This window comes from Diadema antillarum, unplaced genomic scaffold (assembly GCF_040938485.1).
Source record: "Diadema antillarum isolate AM-2024a unplaced genomic scaffold, OU_Dant_1.0 scf00000099, whole genome shotgun sequence".
Taxonomy (NCBI): Eukaryota; Metazoa; Echinodermata; class Echinoidea; order Diadematoida; family Diadematidae; genus Diadema; species Diadema antillarum.
In genome coordinates, this window is record NW_027270988.1 from 461,104 (window position 1) to 476,892 (window position 15,789).

General features: G+C 39.2%; 1 protein-coding gene across 1 annotated transcript in view; it reads right to left on the reverse strand.

The window, feature by feature from the left end:
• LOC139718759 (MAM and LDL-receptor class A domain-containing protein 1-like) overlaps positions 1-15,789 on the reverse strand; it is a 109,342-nt gene that overhangs the window by 64,692 nt on the left and 28,861 nt on the right. The window contains exons 27-43 of the mRNA XM_071630223.1: positions 15,443-15,667; positions 14,549-14,737; positions 13,353-13,526; positions 12,537-12,719; positions 11,827-11,964; positions 10,812-10,937; positions 10,173-10,258; positions 9,247-9,406; positions 8,258-8,505; positions 7,312-7,422; positions 6,562-6,708; positions 5,460-5,655; positions 3,939-4,066; positions 3,203-3,407; positions 2,574-2,830; positions 1,852-2,016; positions 1,025-1,271 (exon numbers count right to left, since the gene is read on the reverse strand). Of these exons, the coding sequence (XP_071486324.1) occupies positions 1,025-1,271; positions 1,852-2,016; positions 2,574-2,830; positions 3,203-3,407; positions 3,939-4,066; positions 5,460-5,655; positions 6,562-6,708; positions 7,312-7,422; positions 8,258-8,505; positions 9,247-9,406; positions 10,173-10,258; positions 10,812-10,937; positions 11,827-11,964; positions 12,537-12,719; positions 13,353-13,526; positions 14,549-14,737; positions 15,443-15,667 (2,985 nt within the window). The remainder of the gene's footprint in view (positions 1-1,024; positions 1,272-1,851; positions 2,017-2,573; positions 2,831-3,202; positions 3,408-3,938; positions 4,067-5,459; positions 5,656-6,561; positions 6,709-7,311; positions 7,423-8,257; positions 8,506-9,246; positions 9,407-10,172; positions 10,259-10,811; positions 10,938-11,826; positions 11,965-12,536; positions 12,720-13,352; positions 13,527-14,548; positions 14,738-15,442; positions 15,668-15,789) is intronic.

A 15,789-nucleotide genomic window follows, 5' to 3' on the forward strand; every position in this document is an offset into this window, starting at 1 on the left:
ATGACCGGTTTGACACATTTAATGTGCTGAATGTTCACTTTCCTAGAACTAGGTTCAACTGGATGAATGATTAAAATGTCAGAGTGCAGGTATTTGGGGAACTGATGATTTTTACTTGACTTTTGGCCCTTTTATAAGTTTAAATGCATTTAGTTTCAAGGTATTGAGAAAAAATATAATTTCAGTATCAAATGGGAAAATAGCATTATCTAAACCTGGCCTTTGACCTTTGACCTCACAGTTCCAAAGAGAATCACTGTTAGGTTGAACATGCATAAATATGTAAGTTTCATGATGATACCTGAGTTACTTTTGAGACATGGAGGAAAAAGTGCAATTCAGCACTTTCACTTGACCTTTGACCTTTTGACCTTTGGGCAAGAAACTTCCCACAGAATATATATTGGGTAATACATGTATACATCAAGTTAAAAAAAAAAACCTTTAGGCATTGCATAAATATAAGGAAAGTAGTGATATTTTGAGGAGTTGACCTTGACCTTTGACCCCCTGACCTTTGACCCATGACCCCCAACTTCCCTAGATAATCACTGCCCATCGGTACAAGCATATATACTAAGTTCCATGAAGATACCTTGAACCATTTGCGAGATATGGAGAAAAACATGAAGTGTCAATTTTTTTTCACAAAATAACCTGTGACCTTTGACCTTTGACCCTGTGACCCTAAAATCCACACAAAGTATTATCCCCCAAGGATATACCCTCATACCAAGTTTGATGTAAAACCACCACACGGTTCTTGAGATATCGACAAAAACAAAACGGGACGGACGGACGGACGGACGTACGGACGTACGGACGTACGGACGGACGGACGGACGGACGGACGGACGACCCGAAAACATAATGCCTCCGGCCACTTCGTTGGCGGAGGCATAAAAAGTTATATATTTCAGTATAAAGAAGAACAGATCTGCTCATTTTATTTTCTTTGGTTGCATGTTGGGCATTAAGTTTGTATGATGCTTAATCCATCTTAGATTTAACCATGAATGCTTACCACACAGTGCCTCGTCAGCTCCGTTGGGACACTGCTCGATGAAGTCACACACCCGGGCTGCAGCGATGCAGGTGCCCTCCCCGCAGCTGAAGTCCCCTGGGTAGGGGCAGAGCGGTCTGGTGGTGGGGAGGGGTGGAGTGGAGCCGGGGGGCAGGGAGGTCAAGGAGGACAGTGGACAGTTGAAGAAGCTGATGTCATCAATAGCAATGGTTCCACTCTCACCGTCCACTACTGCCTCCAGGACAATCTGCGGGCACACAAGTTTTGCATCAGTCATTTAATTACACAGTTAAATACAAATGGATGTTAAGAAAAAAATAACTCATATTGGTTTTCCTAACTATGATGCATAGAGTTAGTAGGATCTGGCAGTGTGGATAACAAACATCTACACATATAATAAAGGGTCATGTCATCTTGGGAAAACTAAAGAAAAGGTAACCAGGTTTGAACATGGCCAATTTTGTTCCAGACTCCCTGTATCTACACGTAGGTACTCCCAAGTACTGTACAAGTCCTTCACAGCTACACATGTGACTCTAGTCGATGCACAATGTCACCTTCTCATGATGGAGCTGGAACGTCAACATGGTCTTTACATGACCGCAAGGGTAAGTATTAGGATTGCTTGTAATGTACTATATATAAGCAATCTCCCATACATACATTCATCACAATGACATACATGTATCTCTCATTTCAAGAAACTCTACAAGCAAAATTTTCAGCTGTGAATACAGAATAAGTTTAAATCTATGATCTACATTGCAAGCAAAGATGACCTTTCAAAACAACTTGAAAAGCAATTTAAGGTGCCATTGCAGTACCTGGAAGTCAGAAGTGACAATTGGTGACTCTGATATGTAAATGTAGCTGTTGGTGACGTAATTCCTGATAGACCTGATCAAATCTAGTGGACCGCCCTCTGTTGTCCTGGTGTAGACATTGAAGGTCCCAACTTGAGGTCCGTAGGAGATAAAGAAGAACCGCATCTAGAATGGAATGAAATAAGACACATGAAATCAACACTGTAGCAAATGCACATGGAAATGGTAATCATGAGTAAAATATCTACCAAGAGAAAAGAGTGGGTCTGAGCTTGAATTTTGACATTTTGCCTTAGAGCAAGAAGGTGCCTGGTGCAACAGACTTATTTGAATTGTTTCAAAATGAAGAATGCAAAAAAAGAAAAAGAAAAAGAAAAGAGCACTAGGGTGAATCTCTTCAATAATAATAATAATAATAAAAAATCCAAACATGCCATACTGCTGTGTTACTAGCTTATGAATGCACTTTTAATTGTTCACTTAGTTTGTAATTGCTTTTTTGAACAAGAAATTCTAAGACATTGTCATTATTTTTTTCTTACACAAGCAAACAACTTCTTCTTAACATCTGCATATTTTTGGATATTTCCTCACATTACCTATCAATTCTTCCCTTTCAAATGATATGGTGCATACACCTGCACATCCTAGTACAAGCAGATATAACAATCATGGTATTTTACAGTGTTACAATGAAAATGATGAGATAAACTCAAACTCACTGTGCAAATAGTGATAAGGCCAGTGGCTTCAAAGATTGGCGACACAACCCTGGCAACGTCACCTGACCTCTGACCCTGGGAGTCAGCCAATAGGAAGAATCCACCCCTGTTGTTACGGGTGTGGTCCCGAGTGGGTGCATAGGCGTGGTCCCCCACGAGGGCGGATGATGTCCTCATCCAGTCAAAGTCACCAGGAAGGGCAGAGTAGGTACACAGGTCCGTTTCAAAGTCACAGCGGGCAGTGTAGTCTGACGTACCTGGTCAGTCCATAAATGAGGGCAAGAATTGATAAATGAAACTTGGAAAGACAATGGAGCTTAAATCAGAGTGATGATAACTTCGCTAAAAAAACCCCCCAAAACAAGGCAGATATACGAGGTCATACAATGTTTTCCTTTTCTACACCTTGACAATATCTTACAGCTTATGTTTCTTCATAGAAAATATGAATCAAACATTTTCCTTTAATTGTGTTGGAGTCCGTATATTTTTTTTCAGAGAAATTATGAGTAAAACATTTTCATTTAATTGAGTTGGAGCCAGACATTAAGAAAACAGATGAAACAAACCAATGATGGAATATCAAATCATCAGTTGTCATGGCAACCCAATGACATTCGTCCACTCACTGCACTGCATCTCGTCCGAGAAGTCCCCACAGTCATCAGCAAAGTCGCAGACGTACTCGATGCTGACGCAGGCGCGGTTTGAGCAGCGGAACTCTCCAATGTCACATGATGGCTGGGGACTGGGTAGACCACAGCTGTAGAAGTTGATATCATCCACGGCATTGATCCCGGGATTGTTGAGGTCGGGCAAACTCAGGAAGTTGAACTTTTGTAGAAAGGGAAGCAAAAAACATCACCAACAAAGTAGTACTAGTGACAGTACCTACATAAATATTGGTTTAACAATCAAAATACAATCATGAATTGTTCCACTATGGCTCCTTCTACAGTTTTATGTGGATTTTGAAATAAGGTGAAGATTGCACACATCTTTATTCCACCCGATTAAGGCGTATTCATATGTTCACATGGGGAGGGGTCTTAGGCAGAAGTCATCTTCAACATATACAAACCATTCCATCTCATCTAAAGAACTACTGGGAAAATACTGGTAGCATTCAGAGAATGAAAAACGGACAATTTCTTGATATCCCCACTTCTCTTGGAACATTCTTGAATGCAGAATTACCACAATCTGATCAAATCAACACCATGAAGGAGGTATATACAAAAAGAAAATCATTGCTCATAAAATAAGCAATAATCCCTCCTCAAAGTAACACAAAAATTTCTTGGAAAGACAGCTTGTTGTGAGAAAGCAACAGCTCCTCTGATTTAAAGCCCAGAGTCAGCTTACCGTGTGGCTGTGGGTGATACGTCCAGTGTAGACCAAAGCCTGCTGCCAGTAAGAACCCTTAGGACCGGTCAGTCTATAGATGACCGTCTCCTCTCCTGACCAGGCCTTGAAGGACACCATCAGGTCACCTGAGTGAATCATACAAAATAATGCCACTGCTGGTAAACTCCTATACCATGTGGGTAAGTCATACTCAGTAGAGGGGATAAGCAAGACCTAACGATAATGGAACACTTGTTATATTTGCCAACAGACAAATACATTTAATTATCAGAAACTCCCATAGGCAAACAATTACATGAACAACATAAATGGGTATCGAGTGATATAACAACAGATGCAATTTTTTTCAGGTTTTCTACATAATGACAGGCCTTGAATTACCCGGGAGGCAAAAGGCAACTTGCCGCAATGCCTCTCTCAAAATTACCATGCTTACTGCAACTTTTCCTTGCTGCCCTTAAAAATTTTTGAGAAAGAGTGCCCCTAAAACCAAAAATTGCCTGTCCCTAAAACTGGTGAAATTCGAGGCCTGTAATGATGAAGACTGAGTAAACAATCTACATGTATATGCAAACTGAAGTACAGAAACATGCAATGTAGCAGAGCATGATAAAAGTCTAAGTCCTGCTTGACGTGGTTTTTTCAAAACATCGTTCCATGGGGAAAGTTGAGAGGAAGGTAAACCTGTACATGTATATCCTTGGAAAAATCCTAAATACAGTTGAACCTCTATTATCCGGCCTCCCTTTATCCGGATCTCTCTATTATCCGGACGCAATCTCGCCGTGATTTTTTTTTAATGATTACTGGAGGAAAGCGGGATTCCCAACTCCTTGAGAACTCCTACACAAACACACATGAATTACATATTACTTCCAACATGATGAACATACATTACATCAAATTTCCTTCCAAATTGCTTGCCTTCAAATATTTTAACACCCACAAACATCCCCAAATGTAACAATGAAAAGGTTGCCACGCATACACATTACTACATGTGGTACTACAATGGGCTACATCAGTACATGTGTATACATGTATAAAGCATTGAGTCTCCCGTATCCGGCCAAATCCCTTATCCGGATGAGCCCCGGTCCCCGACTTGTCCGGATACGAGAGGTTCAACTGTACCAGTAATCAACCACCTGATGACATTTGTGTCACAGGAACAAGCAGACTCTGTTATGATTTCAAGGTTGAATGCCACTTTGGGCAAGTTGTAAGTTTTCTTTGACTGCCTCTCGGTCTGGTAGATTCCTAGGTAGTACATTGACTGTATTCTAAATCCTTCATATCCTTCATTCTGTATGTTTCCTCTGTATAATTTATTCTCTTACATCATTAAGTATCTTCACTTATCATATTACGTCTATCAAGTACAATCATACCCCAAATTCTATTCACCTTAGTGTTTCTAATATTGGCTTATATACAGTGTACTATCTAAGCTTGAGCTTGATGATAAAAAATTGTAAAGGAAAGAAGAGAAATTCAGCAAGTGATTCTAGCACTCACTGTAACCACTCAAGACATAGTAGAAGATTATGGCACAGAATGAGACAGCCTCTTGGACCGACGGTCCCTCAAGCCGGGCGTAGTCACTCGGCTGGGCCCCAGCTGTGTAGTCCACTATCATGTAGTAGCCATTACTGAGGTCGCTGTCAGAACCGGGGACCGGACAGCCCAGGAGGGGGTGTGGTTGCTTGTCCACCTTGCCGTATCCATGGGAACAACCTCTGTGGGGTTACTGGTATAGCTGCAGATGTCACTGTCAAAGTCACAGACTCTGTTGTGTTGTATTGAAAACATTTATGATAACAGGTAGATAAATGTACTGTTTACCACTGGGAGCAGTGATTTTAAAAATGTCTTGAGTTATCACATTTGCTGCATAGGTGTAGGTTGATTGTATCACTAAACATCCTACCATATAAAAATTTTGCTATGAAACCTAAAATATGAATAGATACAGGTATCATTACTTTTCTCAATAAACCATAACTGCAGATGGTATCCTGAAACAATTTTGATATAACTATTACTCACATTTTTGCTTATTACACAATACATGTACTTAACCCTAACAAGGCTGGGCTATTTAGCCGGGGGTGGGGGGGGGGGGGGGGGGGGCTCCCTGGCCCCCCTCCAGATCTCGGCCGTCGATCGCGCGATCGCGACGAAAATCGGCACACACATTGGTTAAAATTTTTATACTGGTCATTTCTATTGGAAACTCACATATTAGAAATATTTTGAATCACTAAAGTTGGGTTTTTGCTTCATTTGCAAATGATAGAAAATACCTTTAAGTAGTACTTCTTTGGTAATCCTGCACATTGACACTAGTGGCACAAATATTTCACAATTTGCTTTATTTACCCAGCGGCCCACCATTAACCCGTTGAAGACGAGTCCCGAGTATACTTGGACAGGTGTCTATGGGAAATGTGTGTTGTAGCAAAACCAGTCCGTCCTCAATGGGTTAATGTTTTGGTGAACATGGATCAAAGACCTAGTAGAGATCTCAAAAAGAAAAGTATGATGTCCAGACATGATGGCACCTACCACAATTCATCTCATCTGATCCGTCATCACAGTCTGCCACCCAGTCACAAACCAAGCCACCTGATATCGTCTGCTGGCCATCGTTGCAGACAAAAGGCGGCTCCACCGTCAGCCCGCTGCAGGCCCCGTTGAAGAGGATGAGATCGTCGACAGCGATGTCGCAGGTGCCAGTCTCTGCTAGGACGCCCTCTATCAGTATCTGCAGTAAAGTGTATTTAGGACGATGCTCATAATATTTTCCTCTTCTCTTGCAACATCCTTTACACAGCAGATATCAAATCATTTTGTCAATACGCCATTACAAAATTTGGTCACATGTCAATAGGCTGGTAGGTAAATTGTCACATTTGCAAGAAATTAAATTGACAAACATCATGACATCACTCAAGCTGTTTCTCATTAAAATTTTCCTGAACTGTGAATATTAGTATGCAGTATCATAACACAGGCACTGGTATAACATTGTACTGTGGGACTATAAGTTTTGAGGAACAAAATTTATAAAATGGACATCAAATTTGGTCATATCTTTGAATCACTGAAAATGTAGAGTATATTTTGTTTTCTGGAAAGTACAAAGTGTATCTGGCTGAACAAACAATGCCATTAGATAAATGCTTTTAATCAAATTAGAAAGAAAACAAGTAACACTGTCAAAGATGATTATCGATGTAGATATCAAGTCAATGGGAGTATGACCCATGCTGTACATCAATGACATCTAACCTCAAAATCAGATTAATAGCAAATATCTACAAGTTCAGTTACACACTGTGTATGTCTGCACTTCTATACATCCTACCCTAAATTGGTCGGAAGTTTGAAAGTTGAACTCAGCGTATCTCCACTGGTCGGGTCCCGAGGCCGAGTAGGACCAGAGGACTTCTGAGCGGTATGCTGTCTCCCAGGCAACCTGTTACGTAAGGAGTGATTAATTCATTACATTCTAACCTATACAAGAAAGCAATATCAATGGATTTCAAAATCATGTGTATTTTATTCAAATGGTGGCATACATGCATTTCATGAGGATGAGTCAGAATTAACAAAGGTATAAACATTGACCACAATTACCTGGTAGTTTTGTGGATTTCAGACCACTGTGTGCCATAGCAAAGGCACTGATTAATTGCAAAAATAAAGTGTAATATTTTTCTTTATTTCTGGTATATCAGTTGGTGAACTCTTATTCTTATCTGACGTATACATGTATATATCACTCATTTGCATATATGGAATACCAGTGCTTACATATGTATTGGATTCAATCAATATAACCCAAAGAGGCATGGACTGCTCTCTTAAGCAAGCGAGGATAATAACTACATGCCCTAGGGTCTTTCAGAGCACAGTCATATTTGATGTAGCTCTCTGCTCTATCTCCAACAATGAGTTCATTTCTCATTTGCACAGAATGTCAGTGGAGAAGAGAAGCACCCCCTGAGTAATTTTGGGCAAAGCATAAGCAAGTTCATAATTTTTTTTTTTCACAATTTTTGTTGATTGCAGCTTGCCAGATGAATAACAATGTACTCACAAAGGGCAAAGATGATCGCTTGTATTGGTACTCACAATAAACTTCACTTACATTTCATATTGCCTAAGTCACAGAATTCATCTCTTGATTCCTATCATAAACATAAACCCATGAATCAGGGACTAGACTCTAGTTTTGTATTTTAGGGAAAAGGTCCATATAACTCACATTAATGGTTCCAGGGCTACTCCCACTTGATACCATGTGGTACCAGAGGGTGAAGCAAGCCGCCCCATTGGTGGCATCGATACTCGACGACTCCAGGCTGGGCGCGGCTCCCCGTACCCCCTCGGGCGGAGTCAATGTAGACATACCAGCCGGAGGGCGTGCCAGTGGTGTGGTCAAGGGCGGGGCCCGTGTTGACGTTGCCAGTGGTACCACTGTGTCGTAGCCAATCAATCTCATCACCCAGCTCAGTGTTGGACCAATCACACATGTCCACCTCAAAGTTACATGTCCCTGGGGAAATTCATGTAATGGTGCACAAATTCTGGATTTATGTATTATCTAAGTTAAGGAATGTATACTGATTCTTACAACTGATGAACTGTAGTACATCAGTGTACAAATGTGAATGTACGCATTAATCTATGTTGACTCAAGTGTATTGATCTTTACAGCTGCTTTACTGCAATCAGTGAATGCTACACAAGCCAACTGATATTAAAAAAATGAATGCTTTTATATGTACAACTGTACATACAAATACATTAAAAGTAGAGCGGCTTTGGAAACTTCCAGCCAGGATGCTGGGTAGAATGTAAGAGAGGGCCTAAATCATACCTACACAGTACATAAAGCCTCTTTGTACACAAAAGGATCTAAACTTTCATACTACCATGGCCTGAATGGTGGTTTTTGCCCAGTAATTGACATCTCTGTTCAAGAATTCTTTATCACTCCTTTAGGCATAAAACGGTATTTATTTTTTACAAAGTTCATGTAACTATGTGTACAAATTGTAATTGGCCATGTAGTTCTAGTCTGGTAGTAGGCAATCCTCAAATCTATACAATGAGAATAAGTGTAAAACCAGATATATTCGGGGCTTGAAATTTTTGCAAATTGCCACTGGCATTCAATGCATATACTGTAGACAAGAACTTCTGCGAGCATTTTAATTTCACGAATCTTGGCTCTCGCAAAATTCATGATATTAAAATGTGCACGAAAATTTCTGGTTTACAGCAATGTCCTGACCTGGTTGTCCACTGCACTGTCCATCTTTGATGTGGACATCATCGATGGCGATGTAGGCATCTAGGATTTCTCCCTGGAGGAGGATGTTGAAGGAGAAGACGTTCTGGTAGGCGGAGGACAGCTCCAGGGTTCCTCTTCTCCAGAAACCCAGTGTAGGATCCTTGACAAAAACACAACAGAAACATTATCCCTTATTGTGCTTTACTCTCCAACTGACAAAGATGTCTTCAACACTAATTGTCAATGAATAAAGATTTAGAAAAGAGCACATAAATACTCTGAGACTATCATTCTCTGTCACTACGAACTGAACACACATCACATCCTCTATTTTATTTCATTTCATTTTATTTCATTTCCAACAGGACAAAACATTTACATAAACACATTAAAACAAAATCAGTATAATGCCGTAACAAAGAAAAATAAAACTGTGAACTGACAATAAATACTGTGGCCTTTCTGATTATACCAAATCAAAATCAAAATTGTTGGAAATGAAGGGAACTTTTGACAAACAAAGCTTGTAATTTACAGTTTTCTCGTTTGGCTTTCAGGGTGACATGCTTTGAAGCTGTATCAAAGGTTCAGAAAAATTTGATTTGTATGTGAAAAAGAACATGCACTGTAAATTAATGTCAATGAGTTTCACATGCAAGTATTGATAAACACAAATACTGGTCTTCTAACATGAACTATGTTATAGACAATTACAAAAACAAATTGTTTGGTTACTTCAGTGCCAGTCTGTGTCTGTATCTATGCAACATATTCTCTTATTTTTGTAAAGTATACACTGTACTTCTGATTGAAGGGTTACTCTACAGCAGTGTGGTTCCTATCTCGCACTTTGGCAAAATTGACCATCATATTTTATCAAATGACTTAGAAAAACATATATTAAAGAAACCAACATGGAAACTTACTGTGTAGCTTGTCATCATGGAGGTAGGCAAGAGTTGGCCATAATTGTCATAGAACTGGGCTTCTACACTGAAAACTCCAAAGTAATCTTAAAGTAAACAGATTGGAGTAAGAGAAATGTGAAAAACAAACAAACAAATGTATCGCAACTGTCCCTGAATCTGATACGATAATCATTTCACTCTGAATCTTATTATCATGTCTGTAACATGATCATAGCCCATGGAATTATAGTTATTTTTGTGAAAGACACTCACACCATAACATGTGTGATCAACAATGCCTAACATAACAAACTGAAAGATCACGATAATGTAGAAAAGATCTATGCCTTACAACATAGTACTGCATCTGTCTGATAAACAGAAAAGAAAAATAAGTCTCCAAATTGTTGGAGACACAGACATTATCCTTCCAGAATCCTAGTTTATGGTCAGTGTAGGCATATCGGCGCATAAAGAAGCATGTGCTTATTATGCGCTCTGTAAATGTATTATAATCATTATTATTATATCAGATCCTGTCATGTGAGCACATAGGAAGTCTCCATCATAGGCAAATCCATATGTTTCTAAAAAGTTTCTTTTTGAATATTGTATGATTTAAAAATGAACTGATTACTGAGAAATGTGTAAACTTACCACTCATTGAATACCAGAACTCAGCACATCTGAAGCCTGACCCTGGGGCGGGGTACGGAGGAGAAAACAGTCGTCCACTCTCTCCAGACGTTGGACGCTGACCGGTGTTAATGCTCATGTAGTATCCTGCATGCATCAGAATAACACTGATTGTTGACTAGGATAACAGGATGTGAGAGGGTATCAGCATGGAATGTAACATGAAAAGTATAACAAACAAGAATTTTGCGACATTACACTGTATTTCAGGTGACAGATCCTCAAGTACAAATGTAGGCACATGACCAAGAAAAGCAGAACATCATCATAAGGGAAAACTCATTTGTTCGTAACCATTTTCCAGTAGAATTGTATATTATGATTTTTTTTTTTCCATCATCATTATTGTCTCATTCATTTTCATGTGCATGTTTGTGTAATGATTTTTGTACTTCATAACTCACTTTTTCTACTGCGCCTTGAGCATGTTAGTTATGTGGAATTGGCGCATTATAAGTACCCTGCATTATTATTATTATTATTATTAAAACAAGAAAGACTATACACACAAGATGAAAGAGTGCCCTTGTTTTCACTAGCTATCAGGTAGTCTATACTCCTTCATGGAATACATAAAGAAATGGTCCCAATATGGGACTAGGTTTCTAATTATCAAAGAGGAAATCCAGTCCAAATATAAGTTAGTCTGATAAAAAGAGTACAATTTTACAAGTTCAATGGTAAAAATTTGATCGAAATCAGATAACAAATAAGGAAGTTATGACATTTTGAAGCTTTGCCATTTGCATAATTCATATTGACTGTTCAAGAACTGTTTCCCCCAAAAATATCGAAACTTCAAAATGTCATAACTTCCTTATTTTTCATCCCATTTCGATCAAATTTATACCGTTGAGCTGTAATAGTTTACTCTTTCTTATCAGACTAACTTATATTTGGACTGGATTTCCCCTTTAAGCAATCAGCTAAATTCTCTACCAACAAGGAAGAACTTTGGAGCTAACAGGTAAGATACCATTATCAGTGCCCTGTGAGTGGTCCACTGGTGGAAGGTTGGCTATGGAGGCCACGCCCCTTTCTTGGGACCAGTCCAAGGCGTCGGTGTTGTCGTTGACATAGTTACAGATGTCTTGCTCCTCAAAGTCACAGTACACTGTCAGGATCGCCAGCATGTGGATGAAGAAAAAGTATAGTTAGGAGTACATTCTATCACAGAGAATGGAAATCGACATCAAATGTAGATTTCTATGCCAGGTTAGGAATGTACTATTTTAATGTAATTTTAATGTTTAATAAGACTGATGTCTCGTGAGACAGACTGATTTCTGAGCGATGTCTTGTACATTAAATAGTGGACAGCGTGCAAACAAAAAGATTAAGTTACATAATGCAGAGCCCATGTTTCACGATGATGTGCCTCATTATACAATTGTATCATCTGTTAAACCCACTGCCCATGAAAAATATGTCCATCCTGTACAAAGACTATGGAGACTTAAGAATCCTATAGGGGAATAGATTGTACATGAGATTACAGAACATCATAACCAGTCACAGGGCCCACTAAGTATCCCCAAGCAATGTTTTAGCTCTTGTATGCTTCAGAATGGGATGTGCTGCATAGTGTACATACAATTATATGATGTAATGGCAAAATTATTGTGATACAAACAGTATGTGACGACTTGAAAAGAAGAGGTACACCTTGCAAGATGCAACACTCACATTTCTCAGGGCAATTTCCATCCAAAACAATCACATCGTCGATGGCAATATCTCCTTGGTAACCGTTTCCAGCCACACCCTCAAAGTAGACCCGGGAGTAGATGGAGTTGGTGGCAAATGGGACCTGTCCCTGGACCCACTTGTAGCCCTGCTCACCAGACCGGGTCCATAGAGGTCCTCCATCTGCAAAACAAAATAAAAGGCTTTTCATTAGTTCAGTGTACATTTTATACACCGGCCCATATTGAAATTGTACTGTCCCAACGTACTCTCCATTCCTCACAAATAAAATGTGGTTTGTTGAAGAGATTTCTCAGCAAAAGGCTGTTTTAAGACTGTTTCATACATTGAAACAGTCCAAACACAAAGCTGAAGAGAATTATTTTTTAAAAACCAACCCAATTGTATATACATGCATTGTACACATACATGTAGGACTAATGGAAACTACACCATGATCAAACAGCACAGAATACAACGGGAGCATTTAACTGCACTTTGTATGATATATCTATGGGGATACTGCATACAGTGATATGGACAAGTCCCCTGTAAAATTAAGGCCTACATTCTATGTTTATCAAATACAATGCGGCTGTAATTAGCTCCTTTTGTCTGGTCTACTAACAGAAAAATGAGGTGTATAACCAATGCAAAGTCTTCACAAAAAATATGCTAAAGAACAAAATATGGTTGTTGGTATCCAAAGCAAAATCTAGCAATGCCAGCATTACTGCACTCTAAAGGCACAAACATATCCTCAGAAAAAAATACCCTTTATATTGAAATGGCAGTATTACTGGATAGACAGCTTACTGAGATTTCCGTCACTGTTGCCAACTCCCACGTTGAGTGTGTCGACATGGAAACCATACATGAAGTACCAGAACTGAAGACAGGATGAGATTGCTGGAGGAGGGATGGCGTCGCTATAGATACGGGCCTTCTGGTTCTCTGCCTGACTGCTGGAGTCTATCACGGCATAGTAACCTGGGTAACCATGGCAACCAGGAGAAAAGCTACACAATCAGAATCGACTGTTTTTGATTACGCACATGGTATACAAAGTGTATAAGCAACATAACAGGTAGATTTTAATGTTGTAAGGCCAACATCACCACAGCAAACTGTCACATCCACATTTGTAAGATTATGGAATGTTAAAATCTTAAGAGGAATTGTAAATTGTTCTAAATATTTCAACTAATTTTGTATGGAGTAACATATCTGAACACACAGTGGCAATGTGATGGCACGGTATTCACTTCCGTGTGGTGTAAGATATTCAGTTTTTGTTTTAAACATTCTAAACTGCTTTAAAAACTACGAACTGTATGTTCAATAAGTACATGTACATTGTACTATCAACATAATAACTCCTGTGCTACTCGTGAAGTCTTCTTTTTTCACCTGCATTAGTTTTCCTAATTTGATATCACAGGAATTGTGCCAAATGTATGATAAGTGCACAGGAATTCTTGTATCAAGTACAATACAACAAACCCTGCACGCATGTATTGTGAATGATTCTGAGCAGTTTTATGGGTAGAAATTGTATACAGAGATAGATATTCAGCTCATAATCTGTGTCCTGTTTTTGTATAAAACATTGAATTTTGTCAGAACTACAGTATACAAATAATGATTAAACATTACATCCACGTGGCAGCACTATCTAAGGTAGATATGAATATAGCATTGCACAGAGTACCAATGTAACATGATTTGAACATTCACAAACAAAATGAAAATTATATTTCAATCAAAGTCAACCTCAATTCAATATTGAAGGAACATGTGAGTGCACTTGTAACATTTCACTTCACTCAAAAGGGGCATTAGAATGTCTTCATCTGAAACAGTATGGCGCACATTTAATTTTGTGAAATGTGATAGGAAATAAACTAAAGATGAATATGTAATAGGTAATGATACCTCCCGCAACCCCCCCTTCAAAAAAAAAAACAAGAAAAAAATAAAAGCAAAATAATTGAGAGGATCAGAAGACCAACCATTCTTATTCTGGAGGGTGTGGTCAGCTGATGGGCCTGATCCGCTATTGGTTGTGCTGCCCTGCTGAAGTGACCAATCAAAGTCATCGTTAGTGCCCTGTACCCAGCTGCAGATTGACCCAGCCTCAAAGTCACAGTCCCACTGAGAGGGCTGCCTGGTGGGCTGGGGGGCTAAGGTCGTGGAAGGTGCTATGGAGGGAAAATTTTAAAAAAACCAAGACAGCAAAATTAGGGTGTACTTGAAGTTCCAAAAATGTGTTTGACAATATCAGCTATATTGTGAGAAAGAGGACAGTGTCTATTAATGCTACTTTAAGTATTATTTTGATTAAATATGGTGAATCCAAATATGATCACCAAAAGTTGTCATCATGCTGCATGTATCTAACAAATAATCATGAGGGAAATGTAGGTAAGGAGGACTGGAAATGAATGAGTGTCATCACTTTTCACTAGAAAGGAAAAACAAATAAACATCATTATTTCAGTCGCATGCTGCAGATGTAATTACAAACATAGATTGTATATAATGCCTGTCACAGACTGCTTCCTTGGTGCTTTACATTAATTAGTCAATACATCACAAGACGAAACATAGACAATACTGCAAACAAAACAGCAAATTAATAAAAATACTCTTTGATTAGACCTGCATTATAAGTGGAAATGTCGTTTGAATAGGTTCACCTTGGTCTATTGCTTCATTTGAAAAAATGGTTTTACACCTATACTCCTACATTTTGAAATACATTGCACACTTTGATTCCAAATTGTGCACAGGATTTTAACCCCTCGTTTACTGGAACTTGGTCTACTATGTATTAACTCCTGTGAACTAGAGTATCTTGAAGTCAACGGCACAGCAATTACACCTTCATAGACTCAGATACGTACAGATGCTGCTGCATGACCGTGTGAGGTAGTCGATGTCGTCCAGCGAGATGTCACCAGTGAAACTGGAGGAGTCAATGCCTTCAAAGGTGATGATGTGTTCAAACCCTGTGGAGACATCCAGTCGCCCTGGCAACCACTGGTCTCCTTGGTCTCCACTCAGACTCCAGATGAGGGTTTCAGGACCGTTTGGTAGTTCTTGGAGGTAGATGTTGAGAGTTCCCATGTCTGATTGGTCAGAGGTAGTAAATGCAGGTCATTTGGATGTGTTTTTCTTTGTGGGGGGGTGTTTTTTTCTTTTACTGATTTGTACATATTTGTAATACTAAAATCTATTTTCAAATGGTGCC